This window comes from Carassius auratus, chromosome 13, assembly GCF_003368295.1.
Source record: "Carassius auratus strain Wakin chromosome 13, ASM336829v1, whole genome shotgun sequence".
Lineage (NCBI taxonomy): Eukaryota > Metazoa > Chordata > Actinopteri > Cypriniformes > Cyprinidae > Carassius > Carassius auratus.
This window is the reverse complement of record NC_039255.1, coordinates 15,759,679-15,787,663: the sequence shown is the minus strand read 5'-3', so window position 1 is coordinate 15,787,663 and position 27,985 is coordinate 15,759,679. Positions and strand designations below refer to the sequence as shown.

The following is a 27,985-nucleotide window of genomic DNA, read 5'->3' as shown; positions in this document are numbered from 1 at the left end:
TCAATCAAATAAGCCATGTTTCACAAACAAAAGGCACACTTTATTAAGACAACACATTTACAACTTGAATTATTTCAAAGTACATCACAGTCTAAAATAAACTTCTTATTATGATTTCATAAATAGTTAAAAATATTCAGAACCATTTATGTCTTGAAAAAACATTAGGATTTGACCATTTATGTGATATCTAATTGATATAACCTACATAGCAGTGAAGTAATATTTTGTGAAGAACATTTCAAAATGAAAGCAAGATGTCTTTGGGGCCCTTCCTGTTATTTGCTGACTTCCTTGCACATTTTACACCAGAGATCTGGCCTTATGAGTCAAGTTGCCCTTTTTTTACACATTCTCACCAGCTTTCCAATATTCATGCCCGAAGCCAGATGCAAAAGTATGAGCCATTTAATTAACCCTTAGTTTAGTTTGTTAGAGTCAAGAAAAGGCACATATAAATGTCTCCCAGTAAATAGGCTTCTGCAAAAGTCCACAGACCATCAAAGAGAAAAAGGCCAGGGAATGTTATTACAGAGTAAAACTTACTTTAATTTAACCATATCCACTTGACATTAGAGGAAAGTCATGTCTATTATATATTAATCGAGAGTAAGATTAAATGGCCTTACAATGTTACAAATTGCCAATTTATCGTGCTATTGAATTAATGTACAGTACATATGTTATGTTGGTTAGCCATACACCAAAAAGCCATTAAGAGTGAAATCCAAACATTGTTTGCACAAATGCCATTCAAGAATCTCACGAGCACCTAATCTTCTTCACACAACAATAAATTTATCAGCATTATTAATCAGGTTATCATTATTTTAAAGCACAAGTGAATCAGTTGACATTTCAGCAGCAGGTGTTGTTCAGAAGCCTGTAAACAAAAAACACACATAAGTATACCGAGAAAACATAAAGAGTGCCCAAAGTGTCCCGTAGCATAATGACCACAGGGTTCGGAGGTCAGAAGTTAATGAGGAGGTCACGCTCCTGCACACTGGTAAGGAAAGACTTTCCAAAAACAAAGGAGTGAAGGCCTGCCCGCAGCTTCTCCGCCATCGCCATGATGATATTCAAGTCACCCTCCATCATTAAGTCCAAATCCGTTTTCAGGTTGCGTAGAGATCTGAAAGGTTTTTTGCCCTTCTGCCTATAATTAATAACAATCAATGTGACATAATGAGTAGTTTCTTTAAAAGTACAGCAAGGTATGTTGAAGGTGTAATGGAATACATGTTTATCAAGTTTAACTAAACAATTTGCTTAGATGGAAATAAGTAATGCAGAGCAGATAAAAGAGCTAAATACTATATTAAATCATTTTTTATTTATTGATAAAATTTAACTGTAATATCCATGACTTTAAAAAAAAGAAAACAATATTTAAATCATGCTAAAAAATAGTTTACACTACCATTCAAAAATGATTTCTACTTCATATAAATGCTTTCTATCTATCAAAGAATCCTGAAAAAAAAGATACACTAAAATTTTAATGTACCACAAATATATTAGGCAGCATGTTTTCGACATTGATAATAATAAGTTGTAATAATGAGCAGCAAATCAGCATATTAAAATGATTTCTGAAGGATCATGTGACACTGAAGACTGCAGAAGTGTCCTGAAGATTCAGCTTTGATCACGGGAATAAATTACATTTTACAATATATTAAAAAAGAAAACAGTTCAAATTGTAATAATATTTCACATAACTGTGCTTCTGAATGTTAGAATTTATCACCCACCTTCACATAAAACTGAGCTTGACGTTACTGAAAATTGTCATTGACTGCATATGAGTGCATTATTCATCTACAGTAAGAATAAGATACTGAATATCTAGTTAAATACAGTATTTAAAATAAATTACACTGTGTGGTGTCTGTAGAAGTTGTGAGCTCAAAGCTGCTTGAGCTTACTTACGTCTCATCCTCAATATATCTGAGCAGTGTCAGGGACTTCCTGTGCAGCAGGAGAAGGAAGTGGGACAAATACACACTCCGCAGAGACAGACCTGGTTTCAACAGAAACACCTAGAGATCGACAAAGATGCAAACACAAATGTTATCAAAGTCAAAGCGGAGGAAGTTATTATAAAGCTCAGAAGAAAAGGAGCACAAGCTTACCTCATCAATGAAGGACTTCACAAGTGTGTCTTTGTGCATGACGTCCTGAAATATATTCCTAGGAAAAGCCATACAATTAAGTTAGTGATTCAGAGGGTTTAGAAACCTCGCATATCCTCTTGAGAGAGTTTAAGAGCTGCTTTTAATTCTCTAAAGAAAAGATTCAGAAGTTGACTACTCGACAAACGACATCGATTCCATTGTTTTTGAACATGTGCACAGCGTTTCGAGTGAATGTTATGGTCAGTGCCCTCAAATGAGACATGAAATGTCTCTGTTTCACCTCTCAGCAACTTTTAATGGAAAAATTCTCGGTCAAACTGTCACTAACAGTCCTTGAAAACAAATCAATGATGCAGCTCTGTGCTGGTCACAGCCCTGAACCGTGATATTAACAGAGAGTGGAGACTATTCACACTCTACAAGCATCTCAAACAGAGAACTCGGATCAAGAAATAAATGTACATTAGCAGTTTACATTGACATTAAAGCAATAGATAAAGTAACACCGAATAATAATTTTACAACATTTACTAATCATAATGTTAATGTTAAATTCGACATAGTTGTATGAATTAACATGTATACACAATCCTTCAAATGTTAGCAATATTGTCAAATACTTTGGAAAGAAGTATCTTATGCTCGCTAAGGCTGCATTAATTTGGTCAAAAATACAGAAAACACAGTCAGTGTGTGAAATATTATTACAATTACAAAAGTTTGCGATTTCAATATATTCTTTGATGTATAGAAACTTCGAAAGAACAGCATTTATTAGTAATGTTATAAATGTATTTACTGTCATTCTTGTTCAATTGTAAAACATCCTTGCTGAATAAATGTATTCCATCTTTTAAAAAATTCTTACTGACCCCAAACATTTCAACAGTAGCCTATATGAGGAAAGAAGATGAATTAAAAACAAATAATAGCATGTTTATGAATAAATTAAGATTAATTTGCTTATGGATGAACTAACTTGTGAACCTTATTGTAAAGCATTACCATATATATATATATATATATATATATATACATACACACACACAAGTCCTAAGATTAATATTTATTTGATTTTATAAAAAAAAAAAAAAACTGCATTTAAATATTTTTTACACAATTACCTCTAAACTCTTCTTTGCCCCTGCTATCAAACACTGAGCTAGTTGATGCATCTTGTATCTCTACAATCTCTTTTTCTTGCATTTAATCACTTTATAAATCTGTTAAGTAATCATATAATGAGCAGAATAATATACAGTCAGTAGGTCATTAATCACCAGCATTAATCAAAAAAAACAAAAAACAAGATCCCTTCACTCTGCAATAATAACCAACTCACTGTACATCATCCCTTAACTATATATTATTTTTACATTCTGTGGATTTGAATTAAAAGACCATGAAATGTTGCTATCCTGACAGTAAGAATCAGCCAATCATGATACAGTTTCCAGACTAAGAAATTATGTAGAAGTCAAAGGTCATACAAGTCTGGAGTGTAGGAGTCCTGGGCATTGAGGAGGTTGTCAGAACTGATGTCATCCTCGCTGGCGGCCTTCCAGAGGGCACTGAGCTCAGCTCGCATGTAGCGCCGCTGATGGTACGTGTGCTCGTGGCAGGGTGGCATCTGCTTGACCGTGTTAATGTCCACATCGATGTGGGTGGTGGGGTATGGGGAGTAAAGCACCTGCCGATAAGGCAACACAAAGCTGCCTGTGGAGTCCTGGGAAAGAGAAGAGAGGAACATTTATAAACTACCATACACCAGAGCTACGAGGGCTTCTTAATGATTATGGACCCAAGTAATTTAGTACTGGACATTCTGTGCAAATGGGCAGTAGTTATGAGTTTCCCGTGGAGCGACACTGTGGATACCTTAAGGAGGCCTTGAACAAAGAGGCCAGTGTCATATTTAAACGAGCCTTCGGGGTGACACAGTCGAGAGCACTTTCTCTCCGCTGGAGTGAGGAAGAGGCATAGCGTGAGCACGATCTACAAAAGAAACATCATTATTCGAGTTTCACGCTCAGATACGAATGTTGAGAATGTACATGTGGGTATGTGCACCTTATTGACTTTGTCAGGATTGCTGCCAACCACCATGGAGCAGCCGCACGTCTGAAGATGAGAGCTGATAGCCCTGTGACAGAGAAGGACGACAAACAATACAACCTAAACAACGAAACAAGCAACTCAAACCAGACCATTGACTTCTACTAAAGATGCATCGTGTCTTACTTGTGTAAAAAGTCTTCGTGACAGCTGTCTCCGATATCATCATCATTGAGCACAGTGTCCTTTAACTGTAATGAAGAAAAAGCAGGTCTGAGTCCGGCTCACATCCGAATCTACTTCTCCCTCCTCATCATTCTCTATCTACTCTAAATTCCCACTGAGGACAAAAAGTGTCCAAAAGCCCCTTATAAAGAAAATGTCAAAATACTCACATCCACTTCCTCAGGTACACTGTGTTTCTTCATGGAGGTAAGGAGCTCCATTATGGGAACAATCTCAGATGATAACACCGAGATTATGTTGTAACCCTATGAGATATAACACACACACACTGATACGTTATGGAAAATACTGAACAACAGAATGATTATAAGTAAAAGGTGCACAGCTACAAGACCTTCTGCATGCAGATGCGTCCCTTGCGGATGATGTGCTTGAGTCTCTCCACACACACGCTGTGCAGTGGCAGGTAAAAGCTTAGCTCTGACTGCGGCAGGATGATTGACAGCGCGCAGGTGTTCTTATCACCCTTGAGTTCTCCGTCGAAAATCAGCGAGACTATGATGACTCCCTTTTCCGCCAGGACGAAGAACTTCACGTCCACTGCGCCACTCTCAGCACTTCGCAAGATCTCGCCGTTCAGCGTGTGATTGGCCAGAAATGTGACCTCGCCATCACTCAGCAGCGACAACCCCTGACCTTTGGGGGCCCAGATGTGCTGTACACGAGGTCCCAGGATGTTGTCCCAGTAAGCGAAGGTTGCAGCCAGCACGGGACACCAGTCCTCGACCAGCACTTCAGTCTTATCCACACTAGGAGACTGCGGCGGACCGGCTGCAGACATGACGGCTGCTCACACAGATCTACAGTCACCCTATTGTCAGTCTCACAGTGCAGAAGTCAGTGGTGACAAACAGATTGCAACATCCTTCTAAAGCAACCCATGCACTCTGTTGAAGAGGAACAGAGAAAATACAATGGAGTGGACTAGAAAGTGAACACAGTGGTATGACACATAAACCAGGACATTATAACGTTATAAAGTTGCATAGTTGATTGCTAATTCATTTTCCGAATGTATCATTGGTGCCAAATATCCAAATATGTCAGAGCTCTCGCAGAGCTTCGTGTATCTGAGCATACGTCGAGCTATTATTAATCACTACAGCACGACATTCATGTATAAAACACATCTGCAATAGCTTGTATAAGCGTTCTAAATCAGTTATTTGTTCCCTGTATGTCACACATTCAGAACCCTACCTGCTGTGGCTCAAAACAACAACACATTCGTCAGCGCTGTTCCTGGTTTCCTGTGCTGCTGCTGTCATTGAGCTGAAGGCTGCGAAGAAGCGCGCTGTTGAAGCGCAGGGTGTAGCAGCGTCCTCTGGCGGCTGAAGGACGAATTTGATTCCGGAGAAACCGGAGGGTAATAAGTTACCTCACGAGTCGGTTTGTCATCCCATCACTTTAGGCTGTGAGCTGTATTGACGAAGATATCGCTATTATATTATAGTATCGAACTGTGTTGCAGATTATTTACAATTATATTAAATTTATTTTTTTGTTTGTTTACCAAGCCCAAACACTAGTACCTATAATGGGGTTTCATATTTCCTTCAGTATGTTTTTTCATTTACAGTATACTAGGGGTGTCACTACAGAATAGTCATTTCTTGCTGTGCCCCACTTGTTTCATATAAATAATTGTCTGATGTGGAAAATAACACGACGTGAGGATAATTTCTCATGCGGTCTACATCTTCTGTCAGCTGCCAGAAAACAACCAACCTGATTCACTAATGATTCTTTTGATTCTTTTTAAAGAATCAGACTGAATTCGGGACACTAGCATACTATTATTGATGTTTTTAGCATAATATTATATTGCAGAAATAGTAGCGTCAGCCAAACAGGTGTGCAAGCGATTTGCCATTAGTCAAAATGAGATTTTAATTTAGACCAGGGGTCCTCAACTCTGGACCTCGAGAGATCCACTTTCCTGCAGTGATTAGCTCCACCTCCAAGCTGGATTAAACACAACTACCTGCAATTTTTGTAGTGAGCTTGAAGATCTTGAAGTCCTTGATTAGCTTGCTCAGGGGTGTTTGATTAGAGTTGGAGCTAAACTCTGCTGGAAAGTGGACCTCGTGGTCCAGAGTTGAGGACCCCCCCAGTCAAAAAAATAATCTGCCATTCAGACTGAATCAGTCATAGAGTTCACTAACGGACTGAATCGTTTGGAGTACTTTTTACTTTTTAACACGGAGAGCTAGAGGAACCTTAGACGAACAGGATTTCCACCTACAATCCACTGAAACAAACCAGAAACTGCCTTGTATCTTTTGCCAGCGACAAACATCTTTATTAAATTAAACATCTGCAAGAGCAGCTTGTGAATGACTCGCTGCAGATGAAGACATCAGTATATAAATACGATAATGCTTTATTACTTTATACTACATCACTGTACAATGGTATGGTACTGGAACAGCAGGCTCAACTACGTTTATTTTGAGGCCAAAGTTGTTAAATGTACTGAATGAAGAATTATAGTGGGATAAAAAGTATCCATTTATTTTCATGGGTCTGTGAGAAGGTAGGTTGTAAAATTAAGTACAGACATGAAATTGGATGATGGAATCACCTGTAGCCTAGCTCAGAGTTCAGTTACCAAACGAGCCTACTGATGAAATGTCTCTGGTGGTCCCTCTTAACCTTCTGATTGGCACATCATGCTTCTGCCGATCAGTTTGTATTACACACCATCGGGCCTCGCTGAACTGTTCCACTGATCTCATTCTTGTGGTTAAATACACCACTTGACCCTCACCGCCTCGAGCCGCTATTGTTGGATGATATATATTGTGCTCTCAGTTTTCCATTACAATGCCACAAACCTCGTTGACTTATTGTGATGGCAGAGAGAGGAGAGACACAGAGGCATTTCAGGCTGCCATGGCAACAAAAGTGAGAAGCGGCGTTAGCGAGACTTTTAGGCGGCGCCTAGCAACCATATCCATGCATCCAAAGGCCAGGTTACAAGACAGCACGAGGAACGAAATCATTTGTGCAGGCTTTTGTTAGAGCTGTTGCCTTCTGCTTGATTTGCTTGGCTACACAATGTGTTAGAAATATAGCAACACTTTTTTTTGCAGTTTAATTTTAGCTTTGGTATTAGCGTGATGAAAAGCTGATTATGAGTGAGCCTTGATGAATCTGTGTGTGTGTGTGTGTGTGTGTGTGTGTTTCTTAATGTAACCTTCGCGCTCACATGCTCTCTTCACTGATTAGGGCTTGCTGTGCTGATAAGCAGTTGTTATGTCTGCTCTTTACGGAGTCATTAAATCTGCCAGAGTGATTTCTCCCCACCCCGTTCCTCATCCCATCACTCTGTGGTGTGGACGAGTGGAGATGCATGGCTCCTGCTCGCCCCAGCCCGCACTGAGACGGGTAATGGGTTATTATTTCTAGAACAGTCCTACTAATGCCATGGGTCTGAAAAGATTGCATACACAACATGGCCATCATGTCAGCGGACTGAAGCTCAAATCGAGTATGCCTTCAGCGGCAAAAAGTCAAAACCTGGCAACAAAAAAAAATCCCATGGGGGATGGTTGTGTTGTGTGATGCTTTAACAGAAGTCATTTTAAAATATGAGAAAAGCTCAGAGATTTATGACTGGGGTTCAGCTGGTGACATGTTGTTCCCCTTTGCTTCTTAGTTTGCTTATTTGGCAGGCAGATAGGCACAGCTGGCAAACCTTTAGAATAAACCCGTCCTGCTTCACCATCGTTCAAAGTGAAATATATGGGGGAGATGAACCCCATCTTGGTAATCATTAGCCAACATCCATTTTCCAGTGACGTTAATCCACAGGGTAAAGATTTTAAAGTGTTTTGGGCTTAACCTTTTTCCCCTTAAAATCAGGACCTTGTGGAAATATCGACTGCTTGTCATTTAGCAGGTGCTTTTTATCTGAAGTGATTACAGTACGCTAACTGCAGGAACAGCCTCCCTGGGGCATTGTCTGGGAACCGAGCGGGTGAAGGAAATCTAGGTGAAATAACTGCTGAACTGGGACTGTTCACAGCAGGGGTTCCCAAACTTTTTCAAGCTATGACCCTATACTAGAAACACATAATTACTCTCAAGATCCACCAAAACATTTCATAATGAACAATGAGGGAGAAAGACCCATTTGTTCTCTCATTTTGCTCTCGTTATCTTGTTTTCTATGTCATACTGTTGAATTTGGTAGGCTGAGAACTATGCATTGCATGCATAAACTGTAAAAATGGGGAACTCAACACAGACATGAGTATGCGGTATACCGATAAAGAGATATTTTTGCTTTCCTGCTGGCACAGCATGTACGAGCAGCCTAATGGCTTTAGCGGAGGAATGATTCAGTTCAGTAAGGAAGTCATTTGTTGATTGAGTAGCTGCTCTGACGAATTTGTTCATCGGACTGATTGAAACTTGTAACTCCTGGGTTTGTGTGTCACACAGAAAGATTCATTAAATCAACCAGCTCATGTAAGACTCATCTGCTTATGAATCACACTGTGTGGCACTGTATTTTTGTTAGCTGGTTGTTATATGTGCTCATAAGTGTCACCATTTCCAGGTCCAAAAACAAATGTTGCTACTACCGCTAATCATGATCATAACCCTTGTCTCCATAACAAAATCTCAGACTGCTAGACAGTGAATTATCTATAAAGTTTATTGTTAAACTTGTAGTGTCCAGGACTCTATGATTCTGAGACAGTATACAAACAGTGCTATAAATAGCACTCATATACAGCTCATATGATCATATTCTCAATTGTCACAACTTTACAAGCAGATAGCATGAAATGCATGAAAAACAGCACAAGAAACACTTGTGGCGCTTCATGAAAAATATACGGCAAGTCAATCAGATTTGATTTTGATCATTTTTCTTATTATTTCCTGACATGAACAAGCCATCATTCTCACACTCTGCGACCTACAGTTTAGAAACTCTGTAGGTTATCAGCAGGATTTATTAAATTTATTTATTTTTGGCAAAATGAATAAAAAATATGTCTGAATAATTCAAGTGTTTGTAGTAATATCTGACTATAAATTATTCTTGGGAATTCTGTGCTGAAGTCCTTCTATGTTTGTCTCTCTCTTGCATTTATTTTGGGTAACAGGCAGGTCCATCTTGAAGCAGGCCTGTATGCATCAGATCCTGATACTTTAATGTGTCTCTGAGGAAGACTCATTCACATAGAAAAGAGCCCCCTGTTCATATTTTCACCCCAAATGCATCCTGAGAGTACACTACAAGGTCAAGCACTCACCACAGAGCACCATGTAGTCATATGTCGATGACGCACTTTCTAACACACTCGTTTAAAAGCCACTTATTTTGTTTCAGTTTGTGAGTCATAGACATGGACATGATTAGTTCAGGTATATTTAGATGCATTTGATTGTGTAACAAAACTAGCTCATACAGACCAGCAATCCTTCAGGGTACTTTAAGGGACTGGTAGTGTAGCACATGGAGGTTGACGGGTTAGTGTGCAGTTTCTTTAATACAGCCGGACTACATTTGGCACCAAGGACAAAAAGTAGTAACCTGAGGCACACCATCTTGATGGAAAACTCTGTCCTTGCACTTTTATGTAACACGATCAATCTAAAGCAGTTTAAGTGGAGGAAAGATTTTAAAATTATTATCTGTTTGGATAAGCTAAATTTAATATAGTGTAATGCTTATATCAAATACAGTTTACAGCTATCCGTCTTTCCTTTTTAAAATTGAGGTAAGACCGATTCAGTAAGAAATATAGTATAAATACAGCTTCAAGTTGCTGTATACAAGGTCTAACCTGAACAGCAAGAAGCAGGCAATTGAATGATTAAATGTAACACAACTGACAATAAGATCTGGACTGAGGATTTTAAAAATGACACTTTTAAACACATTGTAGAACAAGGATCATACTGCATATGGCACTGTAGAGAAAATCAAACCAATACAGCTTAGACCTTTATGTGTTTAAAAAATAATAATTACAAAGCCCTTAGCAAGAGAGGAGTCCTTTGTATTCAGTACACGGATAGAAATATAATATGAATGTACTACAGATAATTACAGACAGATGAGTGTGGGTTTCACCCATAATTTATTTCACTATGATACTAATGGACATGAACTCACTGCAATGTAAAATATTCCAAGAGTATTCTAAATACTCCTTGCTGACCAATTTAGCTTAACTGTATTAAGTAAAAATCAATAGGGCTTCAGCAGCTTTGTGCTTGTACACCTGAAACAAGGAGGTCAATAATACCAGGTGAAAGCTATCAGTTAGGATTCCCATTCGTTTTAACCGCAGTCGCTTGCCTGGCATGTGACCACCTGGAAGTCTGCAATTTGAAGTCTGCCATCCTTACTCATGGGAACTCAGTTCTGGATACTGTTTTTTGAGCCAGTGTTTTTTTCTTTTCGGAGAAGTTGGAAAATGAAATCATGACAACATTGATTTGCTGGTTACACCACAAGTACATTCACAATCCCAAACCCTTGACTAGTGACTATCCTGAGCTGTGACGTCAAAGGCAGCAGACAGGAACAAATATAAGTCCATTTCATGCTTTTAAGAGCCCTGAAAAAGGTCACTACCAAGACATCTACTGGACTATAATGGAATATTTGCTTGTTATGTCTGCTTAAAGAAATTGTCACTACTACTTGAGCTGTTCTTTTTAGTTGTCCTTCGTAATGTAGTGAGAGGCAATATTTGAAATAAATATAAAACTACAAAAATGAAACAACTTGAGAAGCTGGATATGTGTGTGAAATGTCAAGTTCAGATTACCAAAAGCACTGAGCTTTTCTATTTTACATTTTTATATGCATGTTGCTAAGCAACCACAGCAAAATCCATCCCATAATTGAAATTATTGGAAAATTTAGCTACAGAAATATCCTGCATGCAAAATTGGGTGACATTTCACCATAAAGAGATGAAGTCATAGCTATGCAAAAATAAATAAATAAATGCATAAATAAATATAAGAAGCACCAACAGCAGTAAGGCTAACAAGATGTAGATTCATTTCTATTTGCCATGTTTTGTGCCACAGGGGACACTTGAGACAGGCAATCGTATCTGTGATGACAGTAACACTTATCAAGCTGTACAATTTATATTTATTTTCTTCTGAAAATATAACCAGATATTTAGTATGTAAAACCATTTGAGCAGCATTTGACAGAACATAAGAAAAGAAAATAACATTTTCACACAGTTCAACAGACTTCCACTGAGTCACAAATACAGCCCCTGGAACCCACCATGTCAAACGGCTTCTTGCATTTTAACATCTTTACAACAAAATGGCAGGAAACTCTCCGGTTTCCCCGGAGGTTCTGCTAATAAGAGGATGTCCCAAGAGAACAGGAATTCTGAGCAAAACCAAACACTTCACAACACAGCACTGCCGAGGCTTTTTCCAGTAGATAATTTGCTTATTGGGGAAGACAACATTAGTTTTTGCAGCGTTTTGAAAGGTAATTGTAATGTATCTGTAGATATATATATATATATATATATATATATATATATATATATATATATATACACACGTATATACGTATACATATGAGAAATATACCATTCTTTCCCACAAATATGAAATATATACAACAACTCGGACTTCTGCACTGTCCAAATAATGCTTTCTACAGACAAAGCATCGCAGAAGATGCACATTATATAGTTTGCCGTTTTTCTTTTTCTTTCTTTTTGTCATTGGGATACCACATATACAATCTCATGTTTAAATACATCCTTTTCATCTTTTGCAGCACATCTACCCAAAGACTCACAAAGTCCAACAAACACACATACGCAACCATGCAACCCATGAATTCCTCGGCAGTATAAAAATTTAGATCATCTTCATGTTGACTCTTCTGGGCCCACTTGTTTCTGTAAGTTCTGAGTTTGCACCTTTCCGCTTTCGTGGGACATATTGGATGTCCACGCCACCTCTGTGCTTTCCTTTGCCACGGCTCCATGCAAACAACAACAAGAAACAGAACAAGACGACACCCAGGAAGCTGAGGCAGCCCATTGCTGTGGAGACCAGGATGGTGGTGAAGTCCAGAACCACCCTGATGGTGTACTCCTCTGTGCCATTAATTAGGGAACTGTTGTAGTCAGAGTCAAAAAGAAAGCTGCGGTTGGTGTAAAGAGCTCTGTCCCTGATTCCCAAGCTTTTAATAGCGAGCGTGACAGAGAGAGTGGCATTGCCTGCTGGGTTTGATGCCACACACACGTACATGCCGCTATCCTGAGACTCTGCCATGCGGAACTCTAGTGACCCATTGGTGTGGACCACCATTCGTCCTGTACTCTTTGTGGTAATGTGTCGCCTATGGGGTGTAAGCCATGACACAGAGGGAGGTGGAGCCCCCTCTGCACTACAATATAGCCAAGCTCTCTGTCCCTCTTCCACCTGTGACGGGTAAGTTGCCATGGAGACAACCCTGGGTTTGGTGCAGATAACGTAACGAGAGATTTGAGATTCCACCAGGTAGCCAAGAGGCTTCCCAGCCAAGGGTGCAGGAGCACTACATTCAGGTTGAACATCGCCGTACAGCAAAGGTGGAGTCCTCTCCAGGATCCAGCGTAGACGACAGTCGCACACTAATGGGTTCTGGCCAATTAGAAGAGTCTGCAGGGCCTCAGAAGCAGGAAAAACACTCCTCTCCAGCGTGGAGAGACGGTTGTAGCAAAGGTCAAGAAGGCGGAGCGAGGTGGCTCCTAGCAAGGCTTGAGGTTCCACACTGAGCAGGTTAGACTGTCGCACACGTACAACCTCCAGCCGCTCCATTCCTCGCAACCACCCTGCTGGCAGGACACGTATACGGCTGTAAGACAGGTTGAGATGAGTTAGATACGGCAGCTGTGTCACCACTGGTACGGACGTCAAGTTGGTGTGGGTAATGGACAGTGTGCTGAGGTTCAGCCCCTGCAAAGCAGAGGTCGGAAACCCTTCTAACAATGGCCAACGGTCCACTTCCAGATGTTTCAGTCGTGGTAGACCCTTGAAGGCATGTGCCTGAAGCTCCTCTATGCCTAAGTCCCGCATCCGCAGGCTGGTTAGACCATGGAGATGTGCGAGAGCATGTGTGGGCACTGTGCTCAAGTTGCATCGTTGCAGCGTCAGAGAGCGCAGGGATGCCAGGCCACTGAAGGCCCGTGGGGCGATGAACACTAGCTCATTATCACTCAACTCTAGTACCCTCAGCCTCCGCTGCTCCTCAAAACCATAGTCCAGCAGAATAACAAGACGGTTTTGACTGACATCCAGCAGGGTAAGCTCGCTGAGGCCAGCCAGCGCTCCGCGCGGCAGCAGGGTCAGTTGGTTGCTGCGCAGTCGGAGCGAGCGTAGCCGCGGCTGAGCGCGGAAGCTGCCAGGTTCAACAGATGACAACAAGTTGTTGCTGAGGTCCAGCTCCTCCAGCAACAGCAGTGAGGAGAAGTTCTGTGGCGTCACAATGCGCAGCCGGTTTTTACTGAGGTCCAATGCCCTTGTCTCTATAGGGATGCCTTCAGGCACCTGTGCTAACCGCCTGCGATGGCATGACACAGAACGCGTGGGCACAGAGCACTCACAGCGGGCAGGGCAGGCGTGGGCGGGGCACTGAAACAGGAGGAGTGGCAGAAGGGAGAGCCCCAGAGCACAAGAGAACGCAGAGAACAGCATGGCCACCTACAGAGAAAAGACAGAGACAGAGAAATATGATATACAGTAGTTGAGAGAGATGGCTGCATGGTTAGCAAAGTAATGCAAACATGCAAAACGCTGTTTTCTATAGGTTTCTATATACTCTGAGACTATAGGTCATTGCACAAAACAGGTCATTCTACAAGATCATTTTAAATTAAAATTATAGGCGTTGGTAGCCACCTTATTTTTAAACACGGAAGTAAGTAATAAATAAAAGCAATTATCTTTGCAAGTGAACGCAAAAGTTTTGTGAGGATTTCAGTTAACATACACATTTTTCTCTTTTCTTGGTTGAGAACAATTGACATAGTGACACAATCTTTTATAATATACATAGATGAAAATCTAAAAAATATTTTAAATTTTTTTTGTTTACAAATATGTTAGACAGTAAAGAATATATACAGCATGACCCCTATAATGCACATCATGTCCTTTTTTCCATCCCAATTTCCCAACACCTCCTCCGTGCAAGACCTCTCCTGATTCTAGCTGATAGGAACCCTGTGGTGCATCGATCGTCTCTTTCTCTGTCTCTGTCTCTCACACACACACACACACACTGAACCTGCTTTCAGAAAGACATCTCCAAACATGCCATAACCATGGAAACCCCATGCTCCCTTGGTGCAAGTCCTGCTTTGCCAATCAAAATCAATAATGGAGGAAAGCAAAAGGCAGGCATTCCACAGGTCTGTTAGACTCGGATCACAAATGTGTACTTTAGATTAGATACGAGGACTGACTTTATGTCTGTCTAAATGTTTTATGTTTATTGAGATGAGGGAGAGTACACAGATGATAAAAGGCACAACAATATTAGAACCAAAAAGGGGATTTTTATTTAATTGTGTATTTTTATATAATGACAATTTAGCTTGGGTACTTACTATCTTATCTATTATTATCTATTTATTGAATTTCCTACCAACATGAAATGGGTTTAATACACCCCTTATTTCAGACAATATGAAAATTGAACAGACAGCACCACAGATAAGAATCAACGGCAGGGGAGCTTTTACATTTTTACATTTTGTGTGAGAATGCATCATTTAAACCTGCATCTAAACTACCGCCATTTAGTCTTGTATTTAAAAATGAATGCCTCCATAGTAAAAGCTGAAGTTGGATTTAGAATGGATAATTACATTTTACAACATCCCCAGACCAATCCAGCAGCTCTGATTATAAAAACCTCTATCCAGTATGTTTCTCACTTTTGGGATGTTTTTTTTTTATATTTCAATTAAACACTCACTTTGACACACTGTTGCATACTGAAAGATGATGCATTTCTCATTATAATGAAAGAGACATGAGTGTAGTAATTGCATTGAAAACAGAATTGTCAAAGAGCATTATTTGGGGAAAGGTTACATGCACAAATTCTCAATTAATTATTAATAGAATAGATTTATAAAGGCATCTGTTTCCATTATTGCTCGAAAATGACCATAAAGAGAAATGGTCATAATCTTGGGCTGAAAAATGGGGCAGTGAACTGGTAAGCCACCATGGAGGCTCTCATAACCGATATAGCTGCAGATTGACCTGCATGCACGGAATAAACCTTGTGCCTAGCTTTCTTCTGATGTATAATTTAGACATAAGGCTTCACTACAGCAATAATAATCTACGGTGCAATTTTACAACATTTTTCCATACTTGTTTATAGAAACCTAATGTTTAATCACATCTAAAAATCTACCTAATGCATTGAGACTTCACAGTTAAATACAGGAATTTGTTAAAATCGCCAAGACAAAAGTCAAGGTGCAAATTCTTTAAAAGTCTATTTCACCTCACACTGGCCTAAATGAACCCGTATGAGGAGCACAGGTTGCTTCATTCGAATGTTGATTAATAAGAGCCTTCCTTTCAAATCAATATCAATGTATGCACAAAATATGTTGCCACATATGCACTGCTTTTCAAGGAGTGCGACTGCAAACGTCCTTGCTTGTTCAAGAAAAGCATTTCTCAACCTTGACCGCGCTCAGGTTCATTCACAGCTCCATCAGGTGTGTCGCGATGCAACACGTCAAATGTTTGCCTGCCAGCGTGAGTGTCAGAATGAAGACGGAGGACGTGTCTGGGTGGAACATCAGGGGGCAGCGCTAAGCCTGTGGTTCATTACGGGGAGCAGCTCACTGACAGGAGAAGTTGATTAAGTTTTAATGAGTTAATAATTCAATTCATCGCAGCCGAACTCATGACAGTATCAGCAGCAGGGGAGAGCATGGCCATTGATGTAATTGTTGGTAAAGGTACCTGGATCAGAGATGCATTTCGAAGGCAAAGTTTATCAATTAATCATTATAAAGTCCTCTTTCTGGGAATGGAGATAAGCCATTATTCGAGAGAATATGTTGTCAACTGCGTTGAGCAGATTCTTTGTAGATTTTCCCAAAATCTTTATCTCACAAAAGCAATCTGTCGCTCTTTCTTCAACCCACAGATAAGGCAGCCGAGCTTTACCACGCTGAGTGATCATCACTTACACATAGGGAACAAATTCTGAAATCCTTAAACTATCAGAAAAATTGGTACCAAGTTTGTCATCTTTCAGAAGGTACTAATAGTCTATGTACCATTTAGCTACTAATATGCACCCTTTAGGGGTAAATCAGGTAAAAAGGTGTACCTTTAAAAGGGTACCGCCCAAGTGACAGCTTTTGTATCTTTTTCCCGAGAGTGTGAGATATGAGATATGAGATATCAAATAACGTTCTCTGTCCCCCTTCTAGCATATCAAAGTAAAGATCAGAGCATTTCCTCATACATTGCAGGTGAGCTGTGGAAAACAATCCGGTGTCTGTCTCACTGGTCCACATCAGCGTCTCGCTTCTACAGACAGCGATTGTGAAGCCTGCGGTTTCTCTTACTTTGAGGACATTCTGCAGATTAACTTCGTCCAATTTTAGTTTATCTAATTTTAGTCTCATCCATTTTTCAGTGAGTGAAACCACCACAGCCATTGAGAGCGCAGTGTCCCATCTCCCACCGGGTGCGTGTGTCTGAGCGTTGAGACCGAATGAGAAAAAGCTCAAGTTTGGTGTTGGGACTGTTCGTGAAAGGCGAATCAAGCATGCATATGTAAATCTATCATCTTGCAAACGGTAGAGAGCGCATACGTGCTGACCTTGATCCTTCGGGGTCTTCGGATCTCATGTTTAATTCAGCACTACAGCGCAAGCTTGAACTACATCTGGTGATCATTTCATACAGAGGTGTCTAAATGTAGGTGCCACGGGCTGTGTGTGTTCCCAGCGTGTCGCTTTCAGAAAGCATGCTGTAGGCCTTGTATCTCTACGATGCTCTGATCCAGCCCAGTGGAGCTCTATTGACTCCTGCTATTGATCTCTGCGTTATTAAACATTCACTTCTTCACACGTCTCTCACATTGCACAAGACTGAAACCCCTCTGCACCCATGGCAACCGAGCCGTCAGTCAAACCCTTATCTCTGAATGTTTTATATCCCTGGAGCTCAGGTGAGAATCCACTGAATACTTTAATAATACCCAAATGATTTTGCCAGAGTGCTTGGCTACACTCATTTGAGTTTCTGTGCTATTAGGATGACCGTTTCCCCCATGAGAAGGAAGTATGGAGGAATACAGTATTTCCTGCATGTTTGCATGCTGTCAGCTTCTTAGTATAAATGTGTGTTTATGTGTGTATGTGTGTTTGTGTACATGTGTGTGTGGCTGTCTCGCTGGCGGCGCTGATGCGATGTGTTTATGTTTAACGGACATTCAGTACACATTCAGTAGGGTGTCTGGGCTCAGCTGCTGATGCCTTAATTTAGGGTGCATTTGTCAAGCTGTCAGCATTTGTTCTTCAAATGACAGTATTTTAACATGGACACTAATAAGTGTAAAATACAAACACGTAAATGTTTATATACGCAATGATCATTTGTAGCTCAATATTTACTCAGTATTTGCCATTTTAAGATAAATAGCCCTGACCACTTGGTTGATTAGCAGAAGTATTCCCCTTTTTTTTATAAAATTGTAATCAGTATAATACTATATGTACAATATAGTAATAATCTAAAGATAATTGTAATAAAGTAATATATTATTTTAGACTATTGAGTAAGTTTACAAGAAAATACTATTCAAGTTTTTCTAGTAAAAATTGTTTCTACACAAATTTTTGGAGTGTGTGTATATATGTACACACACACACACACACACACACACACAAATAAACAATTTTTACTCAGAAATTGCAAAAAGTAACTGAATTAAATGTAAAAATTTGAATAATTAAATGTCTTTGAAAACGGTTCATTTTATGAAATGTAAGAATAAACATTTAATAAATATAATTTATTTTTATTATGATATAATGTATACTGTATAAACATTATATGGCTATTGGTTGGCCTGCTTTCAAGATATTGTTTCAAAATTCATCAACTTTTTTTTGTTATGTAAATACATAATAGATCAAAACACATAATAATGTTTTTTTTTTTTTTTTTAATAGTTTGAATGGATATTAAACTATTGTGACACATAATGTTAAACACCCAAATAGATCTACATGTACACACCATAAAGTCTTCACTGTCACAAATGTTCAGCAGGAGAATTAGTTCTGATTACTGTATGTGCCTTGTCTGCTCTAAAGAATTCTTTAACAGCTTATAATCTCTAAACTATCAGAAAATAAAAAGACAATGTATGTCTTGAAGAGAGAAGCTTAAAACGCCCTCAGAGGGAACAGATATTATGTAAGGGAAGAGAAAACCAAAAAAAAAAAAAAAAAGATAATAATAATCCAAACATGTAGTAACAGCTGGTAAAAAGAATATAAGAGGTAATCTGAAAAACAATGAGACAAAGAAATCAGGCATACTGATTCATCTTTCCACCTGTGCGCCTGGGTAATAACATTAATGTGTGTGCAGTCACGTTTATTTGTCCAACAGGTTTTCTCCCCCCGTTGGCATTTGTCTGTGTGTGTGCTCATCACGCCATACTGTGTACTAGTGGAAGCATCATTTATGCTTTCTTGTTGATTTCTCTTCTGCATACACAATATTCTGAGTGTACACAAACAAATACACACAAAAACACAAAGGGATTCGAGAGATGGAGAAAAGGCGAGATTTGATGAGCCGACTGCCTCCAGACATTGCTTCTGCAATGCTAATTAACCCTGCAGGCAACATCTACCACCAAGACACTAACCCTTAAACATGAACACACACATCCTCCCACACACAGGACCTCAATTCTAAGCACGTATGAAAGTTTTACTTAGGTGCTGCGTAGCTTTTTCCTTTCTCTCTTTTTATTATTTTATAATTATTCTCCTTCTAATCTAAAAGGTAATCTAATCACTTAATAATTATGCATAATTATTTTCAATCACAACAGAGAGCTACACTTTACCTTTCATGCAGAAAATGTGTGTGGTTTTTACTCATGCAAAAGCCACTGCTTTGATAGCATGGCATTCTGGGCGGTTGCTATGGTGTTGCTAGGAAATGTGTGGTTGCTAGGTGTTTGCACCCTGCCCCATGTCATAACTCAAGACCCATGATATGTTCATGGGATTTTTCAACAGTAAAAAATACTTTTGACGGTATTTCCTTTTTGTTAAAAAATGACACTTATTGGGGTTAAAATAAACTTCTTTTTCTTGTTTTTTTATTTGTTCATTTCCATACATGATTTGTCTGTTCTAAAAAAAATCATTTAACAGATTCTGTAATGTGAAACTATTAGAAAATAACAATACTAGGTAAATAATATAATAATTAAAAAAAAAGTTCAAAACACCCTCAGAGAGAACACCGATATTATGTAAGGCATGAGAAAATAGTTGACACAGAAGAAAAAAAGAATCCACAGATATAAAAACAGAAGCTGGTGATATAGGAATTAAGAAAAGGTCATTTAGAAAGAGGGATGTGCAAAATTGTGTTTAATTTGAATTGAACTAGCCATACCCCAAAGAAAGTTTGGAAGTGAAAAAAAATGGATGTGAAAAAAAAAAAAAAAAAGCAAATACCACCACCTGGTATAAGTTGACAAATACAAAACATCTTCTTCGTGAGGATTTTGGTGGTGTTCACACTCATGAAGACATTTTCCTCTTGGAGGTGAGACTGAGCATCTATCCTTGCTTGGCATATTCAGGGAACGGAATCAAGATTATGTCAGCTGCTCTAAGAACCTGTGCTTTCAGGAAAGTATGTTTCTGATTCCATAGGGTGCATTACCATTATACAACCAGCTCTGGCTTAAAATCTTGGCACTTGGATGGATAATGATGGATAATGTGCAACAACCACTGCCACCAACAAAATGCATGAGTTGATCCACATACAAGTGGAAAAAACAAACACATATTCCCCTAAAAATATCATTGTTTCACCAAGTCTGTTTTCTAAATAACCATAACATGCTTAATGGAAGGCACTGGTCAAGCAATTTAAAATAAGTGGAGTGATACACTAAGTGAAATCACTTTGGCAATGGCTGCACAAGTGTCACAGCAACTTGACAGAACTGCCAAAATCTCACATACAGACATGACTGACACAGCCACACATCCATCCACATGCATATTTAGTTTGTTGCCTGATATATGCTAATGCATGCACATAATGCAGATTACTGAGATAGTTATCAGGATTTCAGCTCTTTGAGAGCTGTTTGCCCCCAAACAAGCAAACAAGTGAGCTAGAGGAGCAAATATATGACCTCATTCTCCCATGCAGCATTGTGTTAAGCAACAACAGTCAAAGAAACAAATATATTAACAAAAACAGCAAGAATTTTCCTAGCAGTCCATGGCACCGAGGATGTGAACAGCATGCAGATGTAAGGATGAACCACAGAGAATCCTTGTTAGAGTTCATTCAGACACAAATACGCTGGAACTGGCCACTCTTGGATATGAAAAAAAATCCTTTCTTTAGAAATAGTGAAGAAAGGAGTTAATCAAAAAACTATATTAAAAGATGACTCATAGCATCAACGGAGGGAATAAATTTAGGAAAAAAGGAATTTCTGCTAGTGTGCTGTCTCCGCTCAGGAAGCTCCTGGAGGCCATCAGGGCCAGAGGAGTTGAAGCAGAGAAACAGGCACTTTGAAAGGAAGCCTAATTAAAAAGCAAAAACACTTGCTTAGTCAGACAGGATTCAGAGCAGGAACTTTTTTCTTCATGTCATACTTATGACAGTATAATGAATCCATTTAACTATGAATATTAGTTGGTTTAGCATGTATATGTGAGCTTCTCTGTGAGGCTTCTAGACGCTCTCATAAAATTACTGTCCCAGCAAAATATACAGTGATAATATCTCCGGTGAGACAGGTTGCAAATATTTAGGTCAGCTGGCCCTGTGCTGTAATATTTGATGAAAGAAACTCAAATTAGCCCAATCTTGTAGCTTCTTCACTTTAAGGTTAGAAAAACCCCTAGTGGGGAAACCAGGGAAACAATAATATATGGTTTCCAATGATATTTTAACAGATTCCATTTCATTCTGACTGCTAATTGTCTATTCACAGTGTTTAATATGTGGTGCTGGTGAATACATGCAACTGCATTATGCTTGTACTGGACTGATTGTGGAGTGACAGAGAACACAGACTTAAAAAACTCCAGGATTCGGATTCACTTCAGTAAATATGCTGCATGTCCTCCCCACATGCACTTGGCATATACTGCAGATTGTTAACACTAGCCTGTCTAATTTGTAACCCTGTTGGCATCCTTCAAAATTCCTTAATGAAGCCAGCTAAACTGTCAGACTTATTAAGCTTGGCTCTGGAGAAACAGATTTGTGATTTACAAATCCCCAGGGGAAGTAGGGTTTATATTACTTGCCACTAGTTCTCATTTACTTTAGTGTCTTAGTACATCTGTGCTAGTTTGCTGTGGCTAAGCTGCGTTTCACTACAGGGAGATTATTATTCGTATTATTCTGCATCTAGAAACGCCTTTCCTCTTAGTTTGCTGTTTGTAGCTAGTTGGCTATTTACTTGTTTGCAACCATGCTGTAACACAACAAACACAGTCGTGTCCTGTCTGAGCCTGCCAAGACTATGGGGAAGTGAACTGCTTTTAATCGAAAAACCAAAGCGATTGACTAGGATTAGGATAAATGGTGAAACAATTCAAGCAAAACAGTAAACCAGCTCAAGACCAAACCTCCATTTAGCCCATGTAAACTATAGCAAATAAGCAGTGCAAAAATAAAAACCCAATAAACTGTCAAATAAAAATGTAAAATAAGAAAGATCAAAGAAAATAAATACACTCGTTATTAACCACATCTAATAACTAAATCTAGATCTAATAACCATTGCTTCGTGCGGCACTATATTTTCAGTGGCACTTTCTTTGTTGCCACTTTCTAAATTGCCACTCTGGCTTTATTCCTGATTCATATCTTTTGCATCCTACTGAAGAGGAATTAAAAAAAAAAAACTATATATGCACATTCTTATAAGTCACTTATGGCAAGACACAGTGTACAAAAAGTATACAAGAAAAAATGTATTCATGTTAATGTAAATGCATTCCTGCATGCCTTTTGAAAGCATTTTAAACAGTAGCAGAATGTTATGTCTTCAGAGTTTACTTATAAAACTGACTTAATTCACCGAGCAATCATTTAAAAGTCCATTCATTTGTGAATTCAAAAGCATTTGTGAATTTCTGTAAAAGCAGTCTGGAGGCTTTCCTTTCTTGAAATATGTCAGCACAAATCTAGGAAAAAATTCATAACATCAGAAGCAGACCTGTTGGTGTAGCTTATGAGAAGAATAAAGAAGAGATTAAACCTATTAAACACTGTGAAATTTGTGCTACGTTTGTTACATAATAATTACATGGTAATTACTGTGTAATATACCACATTAGAGAACATTTCCCCTAGAGCCTGATTAGGAGCTAAAACGTTAAAGAGGTGGAACATATTTTTTTCTGAATGTAAAGAATTACTGTTTCTCTGGGGGGTGATGAGACGCTGTGATTTAATCGGGTCGAACATAAAGGATAATACATCAGCAGATGCTAGGGTGTAGACAGCAACATGATCGTAAGGTCAATTATAATTTCCTTCCTTATGTGGAATATAAGCCTATTAAAACTTTTCCTCAAAACAACACCAATTCACACTTTCAAAAATAGCATGTACTCAGATGTCCAGTTACAGCCTACGCACTCATTGATAGATGTACTAATTCACAGCAAGTTCAGAAAGTTACATTAACAATTTTTTTTAAAAAAGGAAACAGATTACCCAATGTTCCCTGCATCATTCCTACAATACAACAGAAGCTCACCTCGCTATACACATAAATAGCCTCGTATCAATTTGCCCGGTCCATTTTCTCAATCCCTCTTTTTTTTCCCCTCTTCCTTCAGCCCCTAATGGATGTGAAAATGGAATTGCATATCCTGGAGATCCGCTGAGTTTGTTTTGTCTTAATGTGATTTAAATCAAATAATCGTGCTCTTGCCACATGTGACGACACACTTTGATGAGATGAAAATGCAAATGGGTGAATCACACCCTGACACACTATTTCCTTTTAAGTTACTTACTTATTCAGTCAGTCAAAAGCTCTGCGTGTCTTTTCTGAAGGCAGGTCTTCTTATTGTGTCTGACAGCCCCAAACCTGTCCTTCTCCACCCCCTGAAATCCACACTTTTCGCTCTTTACCTATGAACAGCATCCATCACTGTCCGGAGCCCTTCTAGTCTATCAGAGCGTGAGATCGGAAGCGTTGAAGGCAGAATCGCAGTGGCTGCCGTCTGCCGAAGGAGCTCCGCTACGACCGAGCGTATTAACCACACCTGACCGTCCGTCACAGACAAAGTGAACTAGTGACACACTTACGTGCACCGCGCTGATGAAATATCGCAGTGATGTCTCCCTCACTCCTGTGTCTCTCTCTTTTTCCCACCTCTCCACTAAAGCGCAGCAGGAGCGGGCTGTGAAAATTTGCAGCAGGTCTCGATGAAACCCCTGGCAGAATACATCACCACTTTCCTCTTTATGAGTCACAATACACACACATACACACCTCTGATCCGTTCTCACCTGCCATATGCAGAGCATCTCAAACAAGCACACACTTTAAAGCACCTTCTTTTACCTTCAGCTCCATGCACTACAGTTTAAATAGTCTTCACTCTATCACAAACACACACACACACACACCTCATGCCAAAGGTAGGCTTATGTGCTCAATGCATGCTGCTGGTTACCTGTGGCTGCTGTTCTAGATGCCATAAGGATCAGCGTCTGAGTGATCAGCGTCTGAGTGATCAGCTAAGAGGAAGAGGGAACAGCCAGGACTCTGTCTCCACGACAACGCCCGGCAGATGCCACACCTCCAGTTCAGGCTCCTCGAGAACAATAAGTGTTTATCGCCATCCCTCCCTCTCTCTCTCTTTCCTTCTCCATCCACCACTTCCCGCTGTAAAGCCGCGCTCACACGGAGAGAGTGATGCGCCTGTGTGTGACGTCTTCCCAAAAGCAGGGATTCTGCATGTGTGTCTGTTAGACTGAGTTCCACCAAGGGATTAGGCACTTTTCATCTTCATGACGCACACTAGAAAGAGAGAGAGAGAGAGAGAGAGAGAGAGAGAGAGGGCGAAAGAGACTGGAGATGGGTCGTCATGGAGATTTTCACCCATGAAGGGAATGTAGGGTGAATGACATGAGATAGAGATAGAAAGAAAGAAGAGGCGTTAGGTGAAGCTCTACGACACACTTCTGATTCAGTTTGGCATTTAAAAATAAACGAATGCTAAACATGCTAAAAAAAAGGGACTGGTGCTGATTTGCATGCACATATACTTGCTATCTCCTGAGCTCTACTCGTGTAACCGGCTAGCCCTTGGGGAGGCCCTTCTACTTCTCTATCGTGCGTCTGACTTAACGCTCCAGCCTTCAGATTAAAATAGCTGCAGCCAAAAGCCTTAAACCTGCCACCTTTTCTAAGATTACAAAGCACTCGCTTGTCCAGCAACGTGAGCTTTAATATGAAACCCTGCTGAGGGGACAAAGCGAGGGCAGATTTCCTAATGGTACTTTAGGTAACACAAAATGCCATGTCTAATTCCTATTAACATGGTGTAGATGGCAATCTGTCGTTGGGAGTACGACAGACTCTTCATTCTACATACTAAACTAAGGTTGCTACTGCCAGTAATTGTGCACAATGTAGAGGGTGTTATAATTAAGCCACTCCCCATCAGGTTTAAGCCTCGCTAACAAGAAAATAATTGACGGAAGAGGGTGTCAGCCATACAGATGAAGCCTTTGATGTATATGATCTGATAGTTACAAGTTAGTCGACGGTATCTGGGCCGTCAATGTATGCAGCATATGCTGTAGCGAATGCCAAATGTGTTTTCAAAGGTGCAGCTGTAATTGTAGCGCTCTATCATCTGATTCTGTCATGCTGATCTGATATCAAAGAAATGAAAGCTTACTGTGACTGCACATTCCAGGAGCAGGAATCCCACACATGCAAAGCCAGATACACCCAGAGACAATTATAGTAAAGCTTGGGCAGGCTAGACTTCACCACATTACTGTAATGCAAAGAAAATCACATTCTGTTTCTGTTTGCTCTTTTGCTTTTAGGTGTCCGTAAAAGCATTCGCTTCTTAACATACAAACACATGTGTAGTAACAATAAAATATTATGTTCACAATGGAACTTAATCCAGAGTCACTCCTCTTTTGACTGCTTAATCTTTTTCTGCACACATTAAATTAGGTTATTTATGAGAGGGACAATTGCATTCTAAGATAAAAAAAAATTAACAAATACTGAAAACACTGGTACTACAACCACGTTGAATTTAAACCTCAGTGCTGTGTACGGAACTGAACTGAACAACTAGTTGTTAATGCAGAAGTGCTTCTCTCTCTTTTGGACACTTGACAGCTCGTCGATGTGGGTCTTCCTTCACTCTGAACACTGCTGGCAAATTACATTGAATGAGGTACGTGTCTTGACTTATTCCCAAATTTTGACAACCACTTGTTTCTCTCTACAAGCCCTGTGGTCCAATGGTTATCCATTACTGTCCAAAGTGAGAATGCTATATAAAAAGAGCAGCTAAATGAAAAGAAAAGCTTCTTGATGCCTCTGGTTGCTAACATTACTTCACTCACAAATAGACAAATAAGATAATCTGTTAGCAAACTTGCATGTTTATTGTTTACACCCAGATGATTCAGGAGCGACTCCTGTAGTCTGTACACACTTGAATTGAACATTTGCAGCTGCATTCACTCCCAAAACTTTTTTAGCTATACATAATGCCTTCTGGTTGAACCAATAGTGAATGGTAAGAACTAGTTGGTTAATGAACATTTGAACAGTAGGCAAGTGTTTCGGAAACCTGTTCGAAAACAACAACAAAAACAATTTTTTCCCATTCCAATCTTACATACATACTGTTTCCAATTCGGTTTCGTTCTGCTTGTGGTGCAGAAATGACGTCATCTATCATGCGCCCAAATAAACATGAGTGAATTCACAAGTAAAAAGGCTTGATGCACTGAACTGACAACATTGAAAGAGACTTTCTTTATGAATAAGACAATGAAACATTCTAAAGTTAAATTTAAAAACAACACATTTAATTATGCAGGAGACGCTTTGATGTTTCTTTGCATGTTTGATCAATTCAGTCGTCTTTGTTTGAAAGCCACAAACCGAGACGCAGAGACACAATGGCTCACTTTGATGTAGAAAAAAAGAAATGAGATGCATTCATTAATTTCTCTTCACACATCTGCCGTGCAAAAAGAAGCACCAGTGATAATCGTGCAGCACTGTGTCAGAGTTTAAGTGTGAACGGAACACATTTCCTCAACTCTCACACACACTCCATATGTAGCTGTTCACTGGCCAGTCGGTTGCTATGGGAAACCATCAGAGCACATCAAAACGGGTCCTCGAGGGACTCCTGCCACGAGCAATCCTATCCACTGAAACACACTTAACAGTGTGTGTGACAGACTGCCGTTTCCCAGATGTGGACAATTCGGTTTCTCACCCCTTGCCTCATAAAAGAAACAGAAACTCATCTATCAGCAGTCTAATAATGGCCAGGAAAGCAGTTAGGGGTCATGCTGTGCTTGGATATTGAGCGAGACATTTTAGAAAATGGAATAATTATTGGGCAGTACAAATATAAACCTAAAGAACAAGGCAATTAGATTTATAAAATAGGGATTTATAAATAGGGATAGCATTTATACCTGAACATGGCATACTGATTTCAGAGAGTACTGTGTTAAAAGGAAAGAAAAAGACGTGACGTGTGGCCAAGTATGGTGATCAGTACTCAAAATTTGGGCTTTGCATTTCACCCATCCAAGTGCACACACACAGCAGTGAGTAGTAAACAAAGACACACACTTTAAACACACATGGAGCAGTAATAATAATAAAAAAAAATTATGTATGCATAACATTATAAAATGTATTTTACAGTTGTTAATTTGATCAGACAAGTATATCGAACAAAAACATCAGATTCCTCAAACAAACAGAGAAGTCATGTGACCTCCGTGGCCATGATATAGACATGAGAACTTGTGACTAATTGGCAGAGATAAAGTGAAGGTTAAGTCTCCATCTTGTGGCCATTAATCATAATATTCATAATAATATTCAAATCTCACAATCTCCCCTCCCTAATGCTCTTCAAGTATATTACTTTCCCATTTAGGTTATTGGCAGAGAGTATGAAATAAGTGTGGCGATAAACACTTATTGTTCTCGAGGAGCCTGAAATGTATGTACA

General features: G+C 39.5%; 2 protein-coding genes across 6 annotated transcripts; both read right to left on the bottom strand.

Annotated features, from left to right (window-relative positions):
* Positions 1–18: 18 nt before the first annotated feature.
* Positions 19–5,735, bottom strand: LOC113112840 (guanine nucleotide exchange C9orf72-like). 3 transcript variants are annotated; one of them, XM_026278744.1, is made up of 11 exons: positions 5,643–5,735; positions 4,777–5,329; positions 4,592–4,687; positions 4,383–4,447; positions 4,212–4,284; positions 4,020–4,136; positions 3,632–3,867; positions 2,139–2,196; positions 1,936–2,045; positions 1,026–1,159; positions 19–883 (listed from the first exon to the last, which is right to left on the bottom strand). In XM_026278744.1, the coding sequence occupies exons 2-11, from the start codon at positions 5,221–5,223 to the stop codon at positions 876–878; spliced, it is 1,344 nt and encodes a 447-aa protein (XP_026134529.1). In that variant the 5' UTR covers positions 5,224–5,329; positions 5,643–5,735; the 3' UTR covers positions 19–875. The 3 variants fall into 3 exon arrangements, with proteins under 3 accessions (XP_026134529.1, XP_026134527.1, XP_026134528.1); XM_026278742.1 differs by having other exon boundaries at positions 19–1,159; XM_026278743.1 differs by having other exon boundaries at positions 19–1,159; positions 4,777–5,228; positions 5,643–5,713.
* Positions 5,736–12,064: 6,329 nt separating this feature from the next.
* On the bottom strand, positions 12,065–24,923 carry LOC113112839 (leucine-rich repeat and immunoglobulin-like domain-containing nogo receptor-interacting protein 2). 3 transcript variants are annotated; one of them, XM_026278740.1, is made up of 2 exons: positions 24,419–24,923; positions 12,065–14,147 (listed from the first exon to the last, which is right to left on the bottom strand). In XM_026278740.1, the coding sequence occupies exon 2, from the start codon at positions 14,139–14,141 to the stop codon at positions 12,318–12,320; it is 1,824 nt and encodes a 607-aa protein (XP_026134525.1). In that variant the 5' UTR covers positions 14,142–14,147; positions 24,419–24,923; the 3' UTR covers positions 12,065–12,317. The 3 variants fall into 3 exon arrangements, with proteins under 3 accessions (XP_026134525.1, XP_026134523.1, XP_026134526.1); XM_026278738.1 differs by lacking the exon at positions 24,419–24,923 and adding an exon at positions 24,048–24,396; XM_026278741.1 differs by lacking the exon at positions 24,419–24,923 and adding an exon at positions 23,753–24,034.
* Between the last annotated feature and the right edge of the window lie 3,062 nt (positions 24,924–27,985).

Bases quoted from the DNA above. Each gene is read 5' to 3' on its own strand.
- LOC113112840 (XM_026278742.1), bottom strand. From the start codon at position 5,223: ATGTCTGCAGCCGGTCCGCCGCAGTCTCCTAGTGTGGATAAGACTGAA. The intron at 4,688-4,776 runs GTCTTGTAGCTG...TATATCTCATAG, and splicing joins GACGCATCTGCATGCAGAAG to GGTTACAACATAATCTCGGT. The intron at 2,197-3,631 runs GTATGACCTTTG...GGCTTTTCCTAG, and splicing joins GACTCCTACACTCCAGACTT to GAATATATTTCAGGACGTCA.
- LOC113112839 (XM_026278738.1), bottom strand. From the start codon at position 24,269: ATGCTCTGCATATGGCAGGTGAGAACGGATCAGAGGTGTGTATGTGTG. The intron at 14,148-24,047 runs GTAAGTGTGTCA...TTTTCTCTGTAG, and splicing joins ATTTCATCAGCGCGGTGCAC to GTGGCCATGCTGTTCTCTGC.